The following is a 15318-nucleotide window of genomic DNA, read 5'->3' on the forward strand; positions in this document are numbered from 1 at the left end:
AACATGATCAGAGAGAAGAGCAATAAAAATTATTAAGGTGAGCCAGTGTGACTGCTTATGACAAGAAAGAAGGCCAAAGAGTAATAGGAAGGGATGGGGCCCATGCTGATACTGCAAGGAGTAATCTCTAAAACTCACCAAGACAGTTGCCACTGTGGGCTGGAAAGGTGTGTTAGAGTAGTTCATCCTACTCTTTCTCCTGTTCTATTAAATAAATGACAAGACTCTTGAATCAAACACAGACTGAGCCCTTGTTAGATTTCTATTGGAATATTTATCTCTTCAGAGCATTGCTCCCAGCAATTATAAGCAAGAGAATTTGTTTCCTGTCATTAAGCCACTATTTAAATTCATAAGATACTTATACAGCTTTTATTTCATCTTATTTAATTGGGAAAAAAATCACAACAAAATGATCTCTTGGATAACCTACTCTCTTCATACATTATGTAAGCCCAATACTAACCTCCAGTGACAATGACTTTTGCTTTTCCACAATATGTGAAGGCATTCACCCCTCTAGGGACTGAAAATTCCTTTACAGGTCTGTAATCATCAATAAAACAGTTAATCAGGTAAGAGTATAGGAAAATACAGTCTACAGTCATTCCACTTTACTCTTCTGTAATATATAGAATAGATGTTTGCATAATGTATACAATATCTTGTTAAAAGCAAATAGATTTATAAGTGACTTAGATAGTAACATCAATAAAACTGGGACAAGGTGCACTTTCCAGTAAAATAATAGATCTCTGATTTGAACAGCTGATTTCTTTACCAGTCATACTCCAAACAGAATCCTAAAATGGTAACTGTTGCCAAAGGTAGCCCTTATACATCTGCATGCTTAAAGTTCTTCACTGAACAAAAGTATCAAACCATCTGCCTTTGCCTGTTTCAGCAATAGAGGTCTATTGTGGCTACTATTTTGCATAAACCACGTGCAATTAGTTTTGTGCTGCTTCTGTATAATAGTATTGTATAATAGTCACTATTTTACCTACTTTGTGAAAAAACATGAAGAGACTGCAAGTTTCTAAAACTCATTTTTACAGATTTATTCTGCTGTGTTCAGTAAAAGAAACACAGGCATTCAAACAGCCAACACAGACTGATTGACTCTGTGACCCTTTTCCTACATCAAAAGCTAAGCCTATCCTTTGAACAACCTCTGTTTCTCTCTCCATGTTTCATACTTTACTACTACTGAGTGAATATTTTCTTGAATTTTGGATTCAGCAACAACACACCTAACACCCATTTGTGCCAGGAAATGATGACTGTCAGGGTAGTTGGGCTATACAGACTGAAATGAGTACTCATTCAAAGACACATTTTTTCTTTGAAATCCAGACAGGTAGGTAGTTCATTTATTCTGAGCTAGAGATAACCATGGCTCTTGCAAACCATAACTGTGGATGGTGTAAATTTGCCAAAAGACTCTGGAAACTTTTGGGATTAGTGAAGGAGCCTGTTCTTTCTTGGCAGGTCTAAGTAAAAGGTTGTTCACTCCCCATTACCTAATGGAAGAAAAGCTTTCTTTTCAGAGCCCTAACAGAGGAGTCTGAATTCTCTTAATAGTGTAAAAGAGCAAGTATTTGCTTTAAATGTGTGACTGGCAAATGACTTCAGGATTTCTCATCTTTCCCCTTTAATTCTTAAATTTAATACTTCTGTATAACTCTCTATTGGCTCCTTAATGAACAGTTTTGATTCTCTTCCAATATTAGTGTGAATAAGGGGTTCCAGCAGTGTGAGGTCCTGTTCAAGTCATGGCCTTGTAACAGAAGCACTCTGTGATCCCAGCCACACATCCCTTTTTAGATGCTTTACAAGAACATGACAGAACAGACATGTAGGAGACAAGATACGTTGCATCCCTTTTCAAGAACAATAACAATTGCTTGCTGGAAACTTAATTACAGAAATTTATTTTGTTAGCACCAGTAAATCATATAATTGAACCACAATTACTTATGGAAAGGGAATTTCAATGTGATTTGATGCATAGACTATTTCAACAATGTAATTATTCAGTTGACTAAATATAGTTTCATTTAGCTGCTGAATGAAACTGCTTAAAGAAAATGATTGTGATTGCAAGCACAATTATAGTCAGTGTTAACTGAAAAAGACCTACCAACACATTTGCAGTTAACATTCTGTATAAAAAGGAGTGCATAGCTGTAGCATTTACTCTTTTGACTATACTTCTGATTCTCCAGCCTTTGTTTTCTTTCTCCTCAAATTAACTGTTTTTCCAAAACTCTAGCAAAACCAAATAGGAACTTCCCAGCTTTTCTGATGTTGTATATGACCTTAAACAAGCTATGATTATTTTATATTTCACATTCCTCAAACACAACAAATATACAATATTCATAAAACCTAAAGTTATTGAATTGATGCAAGAACTACTACATAAAAATTTATGGCTTGTGTTATAGAAGATTATCATAATTGTTGCCACTAGCCTTAAAAATCTATTAATCTCTGGATATACCTCACAGTAATTGTGAACCTTATCTATTGTTTACAATGCTTTGAGATATATGAATAAAAAGTTCTATATAGATGTCATTTATAGTTCCTTTTTGCATCAAGTTATGTTTACCTATATTATTTATTTTTAGCTGGACTATAAACCCTTCTACAATCACAAACTGGGACGGCTTGGAATAAGCAAGAGGACTGGTGGATCATATGAATGATATGGCACAAATAAGGAAGACAGCTGTTTTCCTGCTGCAAAGCAAATCCACTTTGCAGCCTTCAGAATACATTGTTCTCTTGGTTTAAGCTAGTGTAACAGAACTTGTGAAACTGAAACTGTAAATGAAACACACTTGAATATATATATATATATATAGGATATAAAGTTCAAATGAATAGATACATGATATACAAGTAATAAAGCAATCTATTTTATAACTAAAATTTGCCTGCTGAGAAGTTAAAGCAGATAATATTGCCAGTGTAACTTATTTTTAGGGGTGGCAAATAATAAACATATAAGGACACTCCTACATTAAAAGCTAGAAAACAAAAACATTCAAGTACTTAAATAGCTGTATTTTCATTTGTATTATCAATGCTTTGGATAAGGATACTTTCAATACAACAGGACAGCATCTTGCATAGCACAGATCTCATGCAGAGTTCTAAGGCAAGAAGTCTATTTTTTTGGAAGATGTCATATACTTACAAGCTATCCTCTAGTCTCTTTATGTCATCCAAAACAAATGAATGAATACTGTCTGAGGAGCAGGATCTGAAACAATTTAGGTCAGAAATATACTTAACTTTCACAACCCAGTCATCATGTAGCTTGCGTTTAACACTAGGGATATATATAAATTGAGATGTTATTAGGATATAATAGCATCTACTGTAATATACCCATTGCTGAATAGTTTTGTGAATGAGATTATATGCAACAAATGCTAGTGTTTAATATCCAGGCCAGATCCAGAACCACTCTTCCAGCTGAAAAGCAAGCAGATCTTAAAGCAGAACTAAGGTTAGGGTTGAATCATGCACTTCTCTAGTAGCAATTATGCTTCTATCTAATCAGGACCAATAAGACTGTTCCTAGGTCTGGATAAAAGCAATTGTGAATTCTTCCCTGGACATTTGCTCTGTTGCCTTGCTGCTGTAAGATCTCCTGCTGAAAATTATAGTATTTCCTTCACACAATGAAAAGCAAATTACACTTCCTGCAGGTTTTTGTTTTTTTTTTTTTTCAGGTGGGGTTAATTTACACATAGAAGCTAATCCTCCATCCAGACCAGAGGACACCCAAATTCAACAAATATTGCCAAACTGATAATATTTTATCATAAGTAACTTACATGTTAAAATTTTTGGAATCCAAAATCTGAACCTGTGATTCCTTTTTGCCTTTACATTGCTTCAATCCGAAGTGATCACCAGTCACTTTAAGCAGGTGAACATAACCCTTATCATCTCCCATTATGATATTATCATCAGCCAGGTGATCTGACATAGTCACTGTGCAAACACAAAGCAGACCATTTTCCATTGGTTTGATGATAAAGCAATTATTCTGTGAAATTCAGTAAATAGTTAATTGGAATGGTGTATTTGCTACAATCATAAATTGTTTCCCTGTTGAAAAAGAAGGTGCCATCTAAAAGAAAATGTGAAATGGTCAGCTTACAGAAGTATTCAAACCATAAGATGCAGCAGTAGCACTCACAGCCTAGGAGTTATTAATACAGCCTAAGAGTACCAAGTGTACTTACATGGGCAGGTTTCTGAATTTTTAGGAACTGAGACAGTGGCAATGAATACAGGGGCAAGCCATTGTGGTATTTTGCTAGACTGAGAAGACCCGGGAATGAGATTTTGGGTCATCTACATTATACTGTTTATTGGTTCTACTGTCTGACTCCATCTGTTATTTGATTAAAGCATCCTTGCCAACATAAACTGGCAACGGTTCATATGCCGTAGGAATTAACCAGTTTATGGTTCTCTGTGTAGCACAGGAACACTGAAAAGACATAACACAGATACAGACTGTCTGGATATCATTCCTGGGATCTCAGAAGAGAACTGTTCCTATTCATCCAAGACAGTTTCAAGTCTCACTGATGTAATGACTGGAGGAAAGCTCTATGAGAATATATGTTTGAGCCTCCCTTCCCAGGAGTCCAACTGAATTGGCAGAATGACTTAGATTGACTTAGCTGAGCTTGGGAACAGACCTTTTAATATTAAGAGAACAAATGAAAAATCCTAAGGCTTGATCTTATTCTAAAAATATTTACTTTACTTCATCTCATCTTCTCAGCCAACTCAGAACTGCTGTGAAAAGACCCTGGAACTAAAGAAAAAACTTAAGAAATGGATTAGAAATCCTTGCAAAACTTATATTTTGTAATAAGTCATTCAAGAAGACTGTAACTGCTTGAACATACAGTATCAACATCAAGATGCTTTTGCTCTTGAAAAATCCTGAAAATGTAGTATTTGAAGAAAGGTTTTCTTTAAATCAGGAAGCTACCTCAAAGGACTCTACGCTGAATTCCTTTGGAAGACCTGTCCCTTTGTTCTTTAAACAGAGTTCAAGATAAACATGCATATACATCAGATATAAATGTGAACATATACACATTAGATATACACAGAAAACTAAACTGCTTTGGTGGTCTGTCTGCAACATAGGACAAGATTTTCCTCTTTCTTGCAAGTTTTTAAGACAGTCTAAAAAGCCTGTTTGGTGTGGAAAGGGTACTCCTTCTTTAGTATTCCACCATTTCACTGAGTTCCTACAAAGACAAAAGTTAATGCCTTCATCCTGTTAGACAAAAAGATATATGGATTTACATTGAAAACAAAGACTAATCTTTTTCAGACCTCCTTTTTAACATTTGCCTGATCCAGCATACTACCTGACTTCCTTTTGATTTATAGTCTCAGACGATGATTGTCCTTTCAGTTACAGCCACAACACATTCCATCTGAGTTAGCAAATCACATCCTGTGATCCAAGCAGTATCCTGATGAAAAGGGTAGCTAAAGAAGGATTTCCTCTGTGAATTTATAACCTCGTCTGTTGTTTAAATACATATTTTAAACCATCTCTGCATAAATTCCATATACTCAGCACTAAATCCAACCCCAGTTAATGGGACTGAGAGTTCTCCAGAACAGCTCTTAAATGAAGTTGCCTCTGTTATCACTAACTCATATCAGATGCAGAGGAGCATTTCAGAAATCTTATTCCATGGTTTATTATAGAGACTTTTATATTTATGTTACTTCTGCATTAATTTAATGTGCTGAAATACAAGGTGTTTTCTGCTATGCCTGTGATGGCATATCTGAGTTACAGATTTGTCAATTTTTTATTAAGCCTCATCAACACCTTAGGCTTAAAAAGAAAAAAAGATGGTCAACAGTCCAGCAGAAGCCTGAATGGATAAGTACATCTTTGCTCAGCTTCAGTTTTGGCATAGGAACAGTTCAGAATACCTTAATGAGGTTATTGAGTTGAAAGCCAATGAATGACTGCTCACAAAGGATTCAAGCACTTCAGCTCTGAGGACTTAAGAAGTTTCCTTTCATTTCTGAATAACCATCTTATGAATCGCTTCTAGAAGATAATGTTGACTAACCCAACAAATTAACCAGTAGGAAAAAGAAAAAAGATTTTACGTAATGACATGAAAAGTTCTCACCAGCTTTTCTGGCAACAATTCCAGCATTCATGGAAGCATGTCTTTTCATGAGAAAACAATTTTCATTAACAAAGACAGATATGTGATTTTGTGCAAATAACAAAGTATACATGACAGGGAGACTACAGTTAGGAGAAGAATTTATGAAGGGGTTTTTCTGGTAAAAGCTTAAATCTAGCTATTGTTAGTTGATACATTTGTACTACTTATCCTTCTCTGAAGATGACAGAAAAAGATGGCATTAGGAGTGCATTTATTTTTGCTATGTCCCTGCTCACTCTATGCTGAAATTCCTAAATAAACTTTTTCTGTAATTCTTAAAAGGTTAGTTCTACTTAGGTTTGTTCTACTTAGAACAAAAGAGGAAACTGTTTTGTTCAGATTTAACTCAAAAGCATGAAGTAGAAACATTTAATTTTCCAGCATCTCCCAATTTCAAACTTCATAAATGTGTGCAGGCACTGTTGACAAGTGCTTTCTTTCAAACAATGTCATGAATATGACAACTGTTCTCTACTGTTTCCCCATGCCTCTTTACTAACTGGTAGAGACACTGAGGCATTTAGAGCTTTCTAAGAGGATCTTACTCATGTAGCAACAATTTATACCTGTATGAAGTTACAAATTCAGGCCAGCTTGCAGATAACTGACAACCTATTTTTCTTTAAAGAAGAGATACTGACATCACATAGCACTCTTAATTTTTATTGCCTTTACAGCAACATTTCCACTGTAAATGGTTCAGAAATAAAGGCCTGGTTTAAAGGAGCATTGATTGAGTGGACAAGAAGTGCATTGAGAAGGGAAGTGCTTTCACAGCTGGAAATCAACAAATATTTACACTTGATTTGCTGCCTTGAATTTCAGCAACACCTGCTAATCTCTTCAAAAACATTTAAAATCTGATATAGAACAAATATTTACATATTTCTCAGTAGGAAAAAAAAAACCAAACATACATGAACACACACACACACAAAGGTAATCAATTCAGATTGTTATTGCCTGCCTGAAAATTTATCTCAGGCTGCAGTCTTTGGATAAACATTACAGAAGAAGATTGGATTGAACCTCTTCTGTTTTATCTACTGAAAGCAAGGGGAAAACTAACAGTAGCTGCATCTGTCAGGGAACTCAACTGACCTATAATGAAAGGAAAGTCCATAGTATGCTTTAATAAAATTCTTTCATGGAACTGGTCTGTGGAAACTGGAATAAAAGAATGAAAGAAATTACTAAAAAAGCAATATCTTTGCTCCTGCAAGCAATATTCAATCTGTACAAGGAATCTAGTGGATGTGATTAAGTATAGTTGCAGGTGGCTACAGCTTTATAAAATACTTTGATCATTTGCAGATTTTTCAATAACATGCAACTGTCAAGGGCCATAAAGACTTTGGAAAAATATAATAAAATAGCCCATTATAACAGGCATAGATAAATTGGCAGAACTATAGAAGTACTCGATATTCTTCTTCGTCGTAAACTATATTCAGAAAGGAGGACTGAATGTTGCAGGAAAATAAAATAATAATAACAATAAAATCATTAACTGGGATCCAACCTACAGTGACTGAGGTTATCAGAGAAGTACTACAACCATACTTGTTCTCAGACACTAGCACAAAGTGCTACTAGGATATTCAGAAGTTCTGCATCGTTAATTAAGAAGAATGAGAGGGTCAGGCTGGAAAATCCAGATTAATGGTGAATATAATGGGATGGCATATGTAATTTCATGGCAGATATTATATGAGCTACAAGGATACCATGCTGGTTCTAGTTATCAGGTGGTATTACAGTTATCATGTTAACTACAGTTAGCATGAGAGTCTCATATCACTTAGCAGTTATTATTTTTTTAGTGAATTAGTCCTCATTTATTTTTGAAGGCACTAATGTTGACTGAGGTCTGGACAGTCTAGACTACGTATGAATTCTGATTTTTGATAACTCCATGACTTGTAAAATCAGCTGGTAGCCCAGTGATGTGAAAAATGTTCTTTGTTCAGGAGGAGATAAAATATGGTGAAGTAGAGTCTAAGAAATAAGAAAAGTGAGAGATAAACCATATTAGTCATTACAAAAGGAAGAAAATTACCTCTAGTGTTATTCTGTAAATGGAAAATAAGTGGGACCAAGCAAGAGGTACAGACTAGATTATACAGGAGCTCCGAGTAACTTGCAATAAACTCAAAATGTAGGCCATGCAAAAAGACATTTTATGTTTTATTTCAAAGATTATTTTTCTCAGCTGACCGTTTATAGAGTGATCTCTCTTTTGTAGGAGAATTCTCAAACTGACATTTTAACACCAACACTACAGGTAGAGGCAGAAGCGACAGAGTCATATTCTTCTATGATTCTGTGTTTCAGTCTAAAAATGATCGCAGGCAGTTTGATACAGGCTTTATGAAAAGCCAACAGAGAAATGAAAATGGAAAATGATACTAACTAAATGATACTAACTAAATGATACTAACTCAGTCACAGGAGTATTTTTCTTCCTTCTTTCTAACTGGTTTGTGTTACAAGGGAAAACTAAGCAAACAAGCAAAAAAAAAAAAAACACCAAACAAACAAAATGTAATTATCTCTGTATAAACATACCATTAACAGCTAAGCACTGTTTGCAAAAACCTTAAGTGAACATAAATCCATAGCATCACTTAACTACTTATCTATCTATCTACCTACCCATTATTCAAATCTAGAAAGAACTGTTGCTAAGAAATTAAACTGAAAATGAAATTTTTTTTTACAAGTTTAACACTTAAAACTTTTCAGAAACAAGAATGCAAAATCTTGTCATAAGTGATTTATGAATGATTTTTTTCTCAAATTTCCCCTTTGAATATTTGATATAGCCACTGGAGTCAAATAATTTATTTTAGATTTTCATATGCACAGATAAATGAAATTCAGCCTTTCACTACATTTAACTTTCTACAGCTTTCTACAACTAAGCAATTAAACTTTGCAATAAGTTAGCCTTGTAATCACACTGGAACCCATATATTGACACTCTACAAGGCCTTAATAGTCTATTTTCCCCAGCAGTCTACAGAGTAACTTTGGTTCCAAATTTATCAGGCAATTCTGGATACCAGGTTCTCCTGCACAGTTCCCTTCTTGTAGCTAATGATGGTAAGCCACCAAACAGGCTCTAAGCATGAGTTTCACCCTCCCTCTCTTGCTGCAGCATCTGTGACTAGAAAATCACACTATCAGATGGGAACTTGGCAGAAGTTGGTCTTTATGCAAATGAAACAAGGAATACACTTCCATTCATTGCTATGTGAAGGTACCCTAATGCCCAGATTGTTCTCAGTGAAAATCCTAGGGTCATTGAATATTACTCCCCTAAAGAATTAGAAGTTGAAAGGAAAGCTAACATTGGAATAGCACGTGCCTTCTGCTCTGCTTTTACTACAAATAGGAACAGTTGTATGCTCTAATTCATTGTGGGAAAGGACTGCTTGTAGCTAAGTAAACGTCTAAAGAACAGTCAAGTAAAATTGAGCTTCCATCTTCTTTTACAGTGTACCAGCATAGCTGCTGTATTGTAGCATTCACTGGCTTAGAGAAATGATTATCATTAAGACACTATTTCACTAAAAACTAGTGAAAACTGTCAGAAAAGACAACCTAAGAAGCATTTAAACCACTTCTGGTTTGAAGAGTAAATTAGAGTGTGTGTTCATATGAAGGTTTTATGCAAGATCTGTACAAAGGCTAGATACATCAATTTACTTCTGATATGCATACATATAAAAGCACGTGGTGTACACTTTCATATTTTCCTTACAGCATTTGCACTGTGAGGAACTTTGAGTGAAAGGAGGTAGACAAGGATAGAGGAGCAACGAACACTCCAACAGCAGAAAAATGTTAACCAATGACTTCAAGCAAAATAGAATTTCTCATATTGAATAGAATTTCTTCCCTCTACAGAAGATATATATTTCTAATTACTGACTGGCAGCCTAAAACCGTATCTAAAAAAAAAAAATCAGGTTGCAACATATGGCATGCTATTTCTATATCCACGAAAAAGCAAGACTTAGTAAAATATATTCTGGATTTATTCTCTTCTTTGCTTTTGCATTATTTGTAGGCACAGTCTTATCTGATAATACAGTAGCAAAAGTAGGAAAGAAAGATGTTTATTGCACCAGTTTATTAGAAGTTGTGAGTCAGGAAAAGATCCAGCATAGCTAAATTGAAGTTTCCTGGAACAGGCAGCAACAGAAGTGTTTTCATGCATGTAAGATTCACATCTCAAGTTGCACTAAATTTGTCTTTAATAATTTCAGTGAAATTACTTAAATTACATCAAAGACCCTATACAGGCTATAAAAGGCTGGAGAGACCACTATAATAACTGAGTTTGGCTTTCTGCATAGCATGCGCCAGAGAGTGTCAACTGAGAAGTTAGAGCCTAACAGAGATGGAGAGACTGTTCAAGTTGGACAACACTGTCTGCCAGGCTAGTTCTGTGTTCAAGTACCTTAGCCTAAGGAATGAACAGGCTGTGCAAATAGCAGAGCATGGTGCTCTGTCCTAAAGATCCACAATGAAAGCTAAACAAGCTCCTAGTAGGACTTGAGACTGCTCAGAAATTAGTAGTACGAAGTCCTGAAGAGAGCAATGAGCAAACTAACAGATCAGCTTGATGCACTGAGAAGTGGCTGATAGAAGAGAAAGGTCCGCCAGAGACAAACAGCAAAACGTGCTGCCTAATTCCAGCTTTAGAGCTAAGACGTTAAGTGCTTCTCCTATTCTTAGCACTACAGTACTTGACAGACAAGCCAGGCAGCTGCACCAGGTTTCGCTATTTCTTTCTTCCATTCTGTCACTCCAGGGCTCTATCTTCATTCTTTTGTATCCAATACAATTTCTGATTTTGGCTTGCCTGGCCCTAGCTTCCATCCACTGGGTCTGTGTATGCTTTTCTGTGTTATATTTAAAGGACATTTCATCTCTATTCTTCAAGAGAAGCAACTTGTTCACTACCAATATTCCCATTCAATGATATTTCCATGCTGAGTAATATTTTTGGCATCTGTCATTTGGACAGTCCTTAATCGATTTAACATGCACTTTAGTGTTTTTTTTGCAGTGGTCATATTTTAAAACAGAAAGTCATATGGTACTAAGTCAAATACAGTACAGCTCTAAGTGTGTTATCTTTATGCCTCTTCTCTTTTGACTCAGCTACATAACCTTATCAAGGAATGAAACCAGGTTTGGTTGAAGTGATCTGTTCTCCATAAAATATTTGGAACAAAATCGTAAATGATTTGTACACATAGCTCACATTCTGTATATACAGTCACGATGTTTGGAAAGTTCTGATGGCTGCAATCTACTAGATTTTATTCCTAGAACTACTGTGTTTTTCAGCCTTTCTACTCAACATCCTCAGGGCCAAGATCTCTGTCACTGACTAAATCTCTGTTCTGTTACACCTTTAGAATAAGAACACTAATGGAAGAAGGTAGAGGAACCTAAGGATTGTTCTGCAAATTGTTAACCACCATAGATGGAAGGTTTGGAGTCTAGTAATTTATCTCTGAATTCAGTGCCTTATTTCATTTGTGTAAGGATGCATACAAATACACAGCTTGATCAATTAGCTAATGCCAGTACTGAAGATGGCATTAAATCAGATGAAAATGGCACAACAATTACAGTTAGAAAATAAAGGACTTATTTCTGCAGATCTGAAGATGAGAAATATAAGACCTGCAAGGCAAAGGCAGCTTTCTCTCTCTAGCTATTGAGAAATTAAACATGAGGAATTGTTCATAGTTCTACATTATAACATTTATAAGACCATTACAGGTCTTCCACTAGTATAGTTCACTGTATCTTTAATAAGTCCACTGTGGGTGATGACTTACGCTCATAAGATACTGGCATTTGATTTTTAATAATTGTTTAGATAAAAGTTATTGAAATGACAACATTCAATTTTAATAAGCTTATTTTGAAATAATTAAAATAATCATAACCGAATTCTAGAGATATATCTCTCAAAGAATACCCAAGTTAATACATTTAGTAGCATCATACATTTCAACTGCATTGGAAGTGGAATTTATTCTCTCAAAACAATCCAGAATTTTATTTCACTGCAATTTGGGGTAAGGATATTAAATTTCAAAGTTAAGAACAGAATAGATTAAAACATTATGTTCTGTAAACATCATAATCTTTTAACAACCAACAAAAAGTTCAAGCCAGTAATAGCCATTTTAATTCTATTTTCACTTCTGTAGTTAGAAGAAGGATGAGAGGAAACTGTATAAGCTAAGGAGATGAATGTTCAGTGCAAACACTCAAATTAATATTGTTAATTTAAGATTGCCCTTTCCCTTAGACAAAGCAGAGAAGGAAGCAGAAGAGGGGCATTTTTAACTAGAGTACCTGAAATGTTCACAATTCTGATACCAAAAAAGTGAATATAACAACAGCTAATCTTTCAGACAGCGGGCCAGAAGGATTGCATAGTGTTGTGTGCAACAATGATCCCCACTAATCCAGTGATACCCAGCAGCAATGATTCTCCACCCCAAGGGGGAGGGATCCAAACCATTTCTATCCGCCTTTTTCCTTTCCCTAGGGAAGCATGCAGAAGTGGAAGCATCTCAGGTGGAAAAGCATGAGAGGGTGGCACATAACAAAAGAGACATCAGATTAGGCTAGGTCACACAGATCTGGTGCAGAGCTGAACAGATCTTTGCGCTTACAGATACTAAAAAAATGTACCAGTTTTGGAACTGTGTCCATTTGGAATTACAGTTCTAATAATTATGGTTATTCTCTAACACTGAGAGGTACCATTATATTAAACTCATCCTTCTTTCACACTTTTTATGGCATAGATGTTCTTGAACAGTGCCTAATTCTGCCATGTCTTCCAAATATCTTCCTTCTGTCAAAGTAAAATGCCATGCACCTCTCCTGATGACACATTATAAGATTAGTGCTTAGTGCCCAGATGAAGAAGAGGACCATGCAGCCACAGACTGCCCACCATAGCACCAGGCTGACGTTCCGGCTTCTTCCCCTTGGCATCTCCAGGGACAAACACCAAATGCTGTTCTGATGTGATCCTACCTTTATATATTTGGACTGGGGAAATTGTTCTTATAAGCAAATCAGAAGCATGCTATTAAAATTCACTCCTGTAACACAGTGGTAGGAGAAGCTCTAAGCTGATCCTAGTCTCAGTTTCCAGAAGTCAACAGGTCCCAAGAATGTTTCTTATGGTTTAACTCTCCACATTAATTCCACAGGTCAGATTAGCCTTGCAATAAATTAAATGCAATCCAAGCACTGAGGTTTTGTTTGTTTGTTTGTTTGCTTTTTGAAGTTGGAGTAGCTATACCTGTAGTCTGGAGGTTTTTTTGTTTTGTTTTGTTTTGTTTTTTTCTTTTTGGAGCATTCACAATATGTGAGAGAATCAACAAAAAAGCACTGCCCAATAGTACAAAATACTTACAGAGACTTTTAAGGCAAGGGATCATGCCATTTTGTTAAGACAAATTGCAGCTCTCATCTGCAGGTTAACTGAAGGAAACTCATTATCTAAAATCTGCAGTGACACTCCCAGGGTAAAAATGAGCTTTAAAAATATATACTATGTAGCCAACCAATCTAATTAGTAAGATGTAGAACTGTTTTCCACTAACGAACTTATACTTTTTCTCATTTAAATTTTACACTGACAAATGAAGTGTTGGAGCTTAAAAGAAAAATTCCTGGAAAGCTAATGGCTAGAAATTCAACTGATAGACAACTTGGTAGAAAATGCAGCATTTTTCTCAGGTTTCTTTTTATCAGAGAAAAGAAATCAAATTACCTAAATGTCTGTGTAATTGAAAGGAACAAATTGAACATTTGACCTGTGGTACACTATGCCAGATTATGCAGAAGTCTTGAGGTCAGAAGTTGCATCAGAAAAATGCACAGTTTCTATTTGTTTCACTTTAATATCTATTGATTTTTAATTCAAATGATTTAAAAAGAAGGAGAAAAATGAACTTACTTCAACATTGGTGGTTGCCAGAACCCTCATCTGAAAAACAAAAATATGCTGTCACAATAACTAGATAGCAAATTAAAACTCTGAAAAGAGCTCTGCTGTATCACAGGCAAAACAGAAAAATAATAGCCAAGAGAAAGACTTTGCAGTTAAGGTCTTTCTGAGAAATATCTCTAGATTGTCTGTCTGTTCTCCTACATGTAAAGCGAGGAACTTAAACCCTCTTTTTCTCTCACTGGTTTACTTTTTTTTTTTAACTTTTTAATTTTCTTTTTTTAAATTGAGATGTTTGATTGAGCAAAATTAGTAAAAAAAAAAAAATTTACAGCGGAATACAGATCAGCTCTTCATCTGATGAAATTGTGCTTCTAATGGTCTTTCACACCTAGAACAGCTTTGGATCCTACGAGAGGTAGGATGTGGGATATGGAAACACAAGTTTGCTGGCCTGGATGACATGTTAACTAGTGCCAGCAAAATACCAGGTATAGATATCACCTTACATTGCAAATTGGATTATGCATATTGGTACAGCATCTTTCAACAAAATTAACTATTGGCAGATAGCATAGCATGTGCCTTGAAAACTAAAGTCATGGAGAGGTAGGCATATCCAGCACAATCATACAGCAAAGACAGGGTCACCTTCTTTGTCCTCTAACCAAACTAACATTCAGTTTTCAAAATCAGTTTTAATCATTCCCTCCTGAAACATCCATAGCTGCTTTTTCACCTCCTCTTGCCTGTGTCCATTATCAGTAATAAATCAGTAGTGCCTCATTCCCATCCCAGCAATTCTTCAGTTTGTAAATGGAGAAGCTGAGATCAAAGTCTTTCTTCCCATAAAGGCATGATGCCCAGAGTCATCATGGACAGTTTTTGAGCAGAATTTAACAGAACTGTTAAACAACTGTTTCATATCCACTCACTGTATCAGATTTGACTTTATGTACAATAACAAACTAGAGCCTACACAGAGATTTTTCCAGCTGCCTACCTATACAGCTCTTCTGTGCTGCCTGAGGCAGTGTCCAGGCCTGAGATCCTGAGGAGGGT

The 15318-nt window shown here is 35.6% G+C and overlaps 1 protein-coding gene across 1 annotated transcript in view; it reads right to left on the bottom strand.

The window, feature by feature from the left end:
- The window catches only part of WDR64 (WD repeat domain 64), an 82924-nt gene that overhangs the window by 46335 nt on the left and 21271 nt on the right, over positions 1 to 15318 (bottom strand). Inside the window, 5 exon segments of the mRNA XM_066993182.1 lie at positions 467 to 546; positions 3209 to 3343; positions 3855 to 4069; positions 5421 to 5528; positions 14266 to 14295. Of these exon segments, the coding sequence (XP_066849283.1) occupies positions 467 to 546; positions 3209 to 3343; positions 3855 to 4069; positions 5421 to 5528; positions 14266 to 14295 (568 nt within the window).

Source organism: Anser cygnoides, chromosome 3 (genome assembly GCF_040182565.1).
Source record: "Anser cygnoides isolate HZ-2024a breed goose chromosome 3, Taihu_goose_T2T_genome, whole genome shotgun sequence".
Classification (NCBI taxonomy): Eukaryota; Metazoa; Chordata; class Aves; order Anseriformes; family Anatidae; genus Anser; species Anser cygnoides.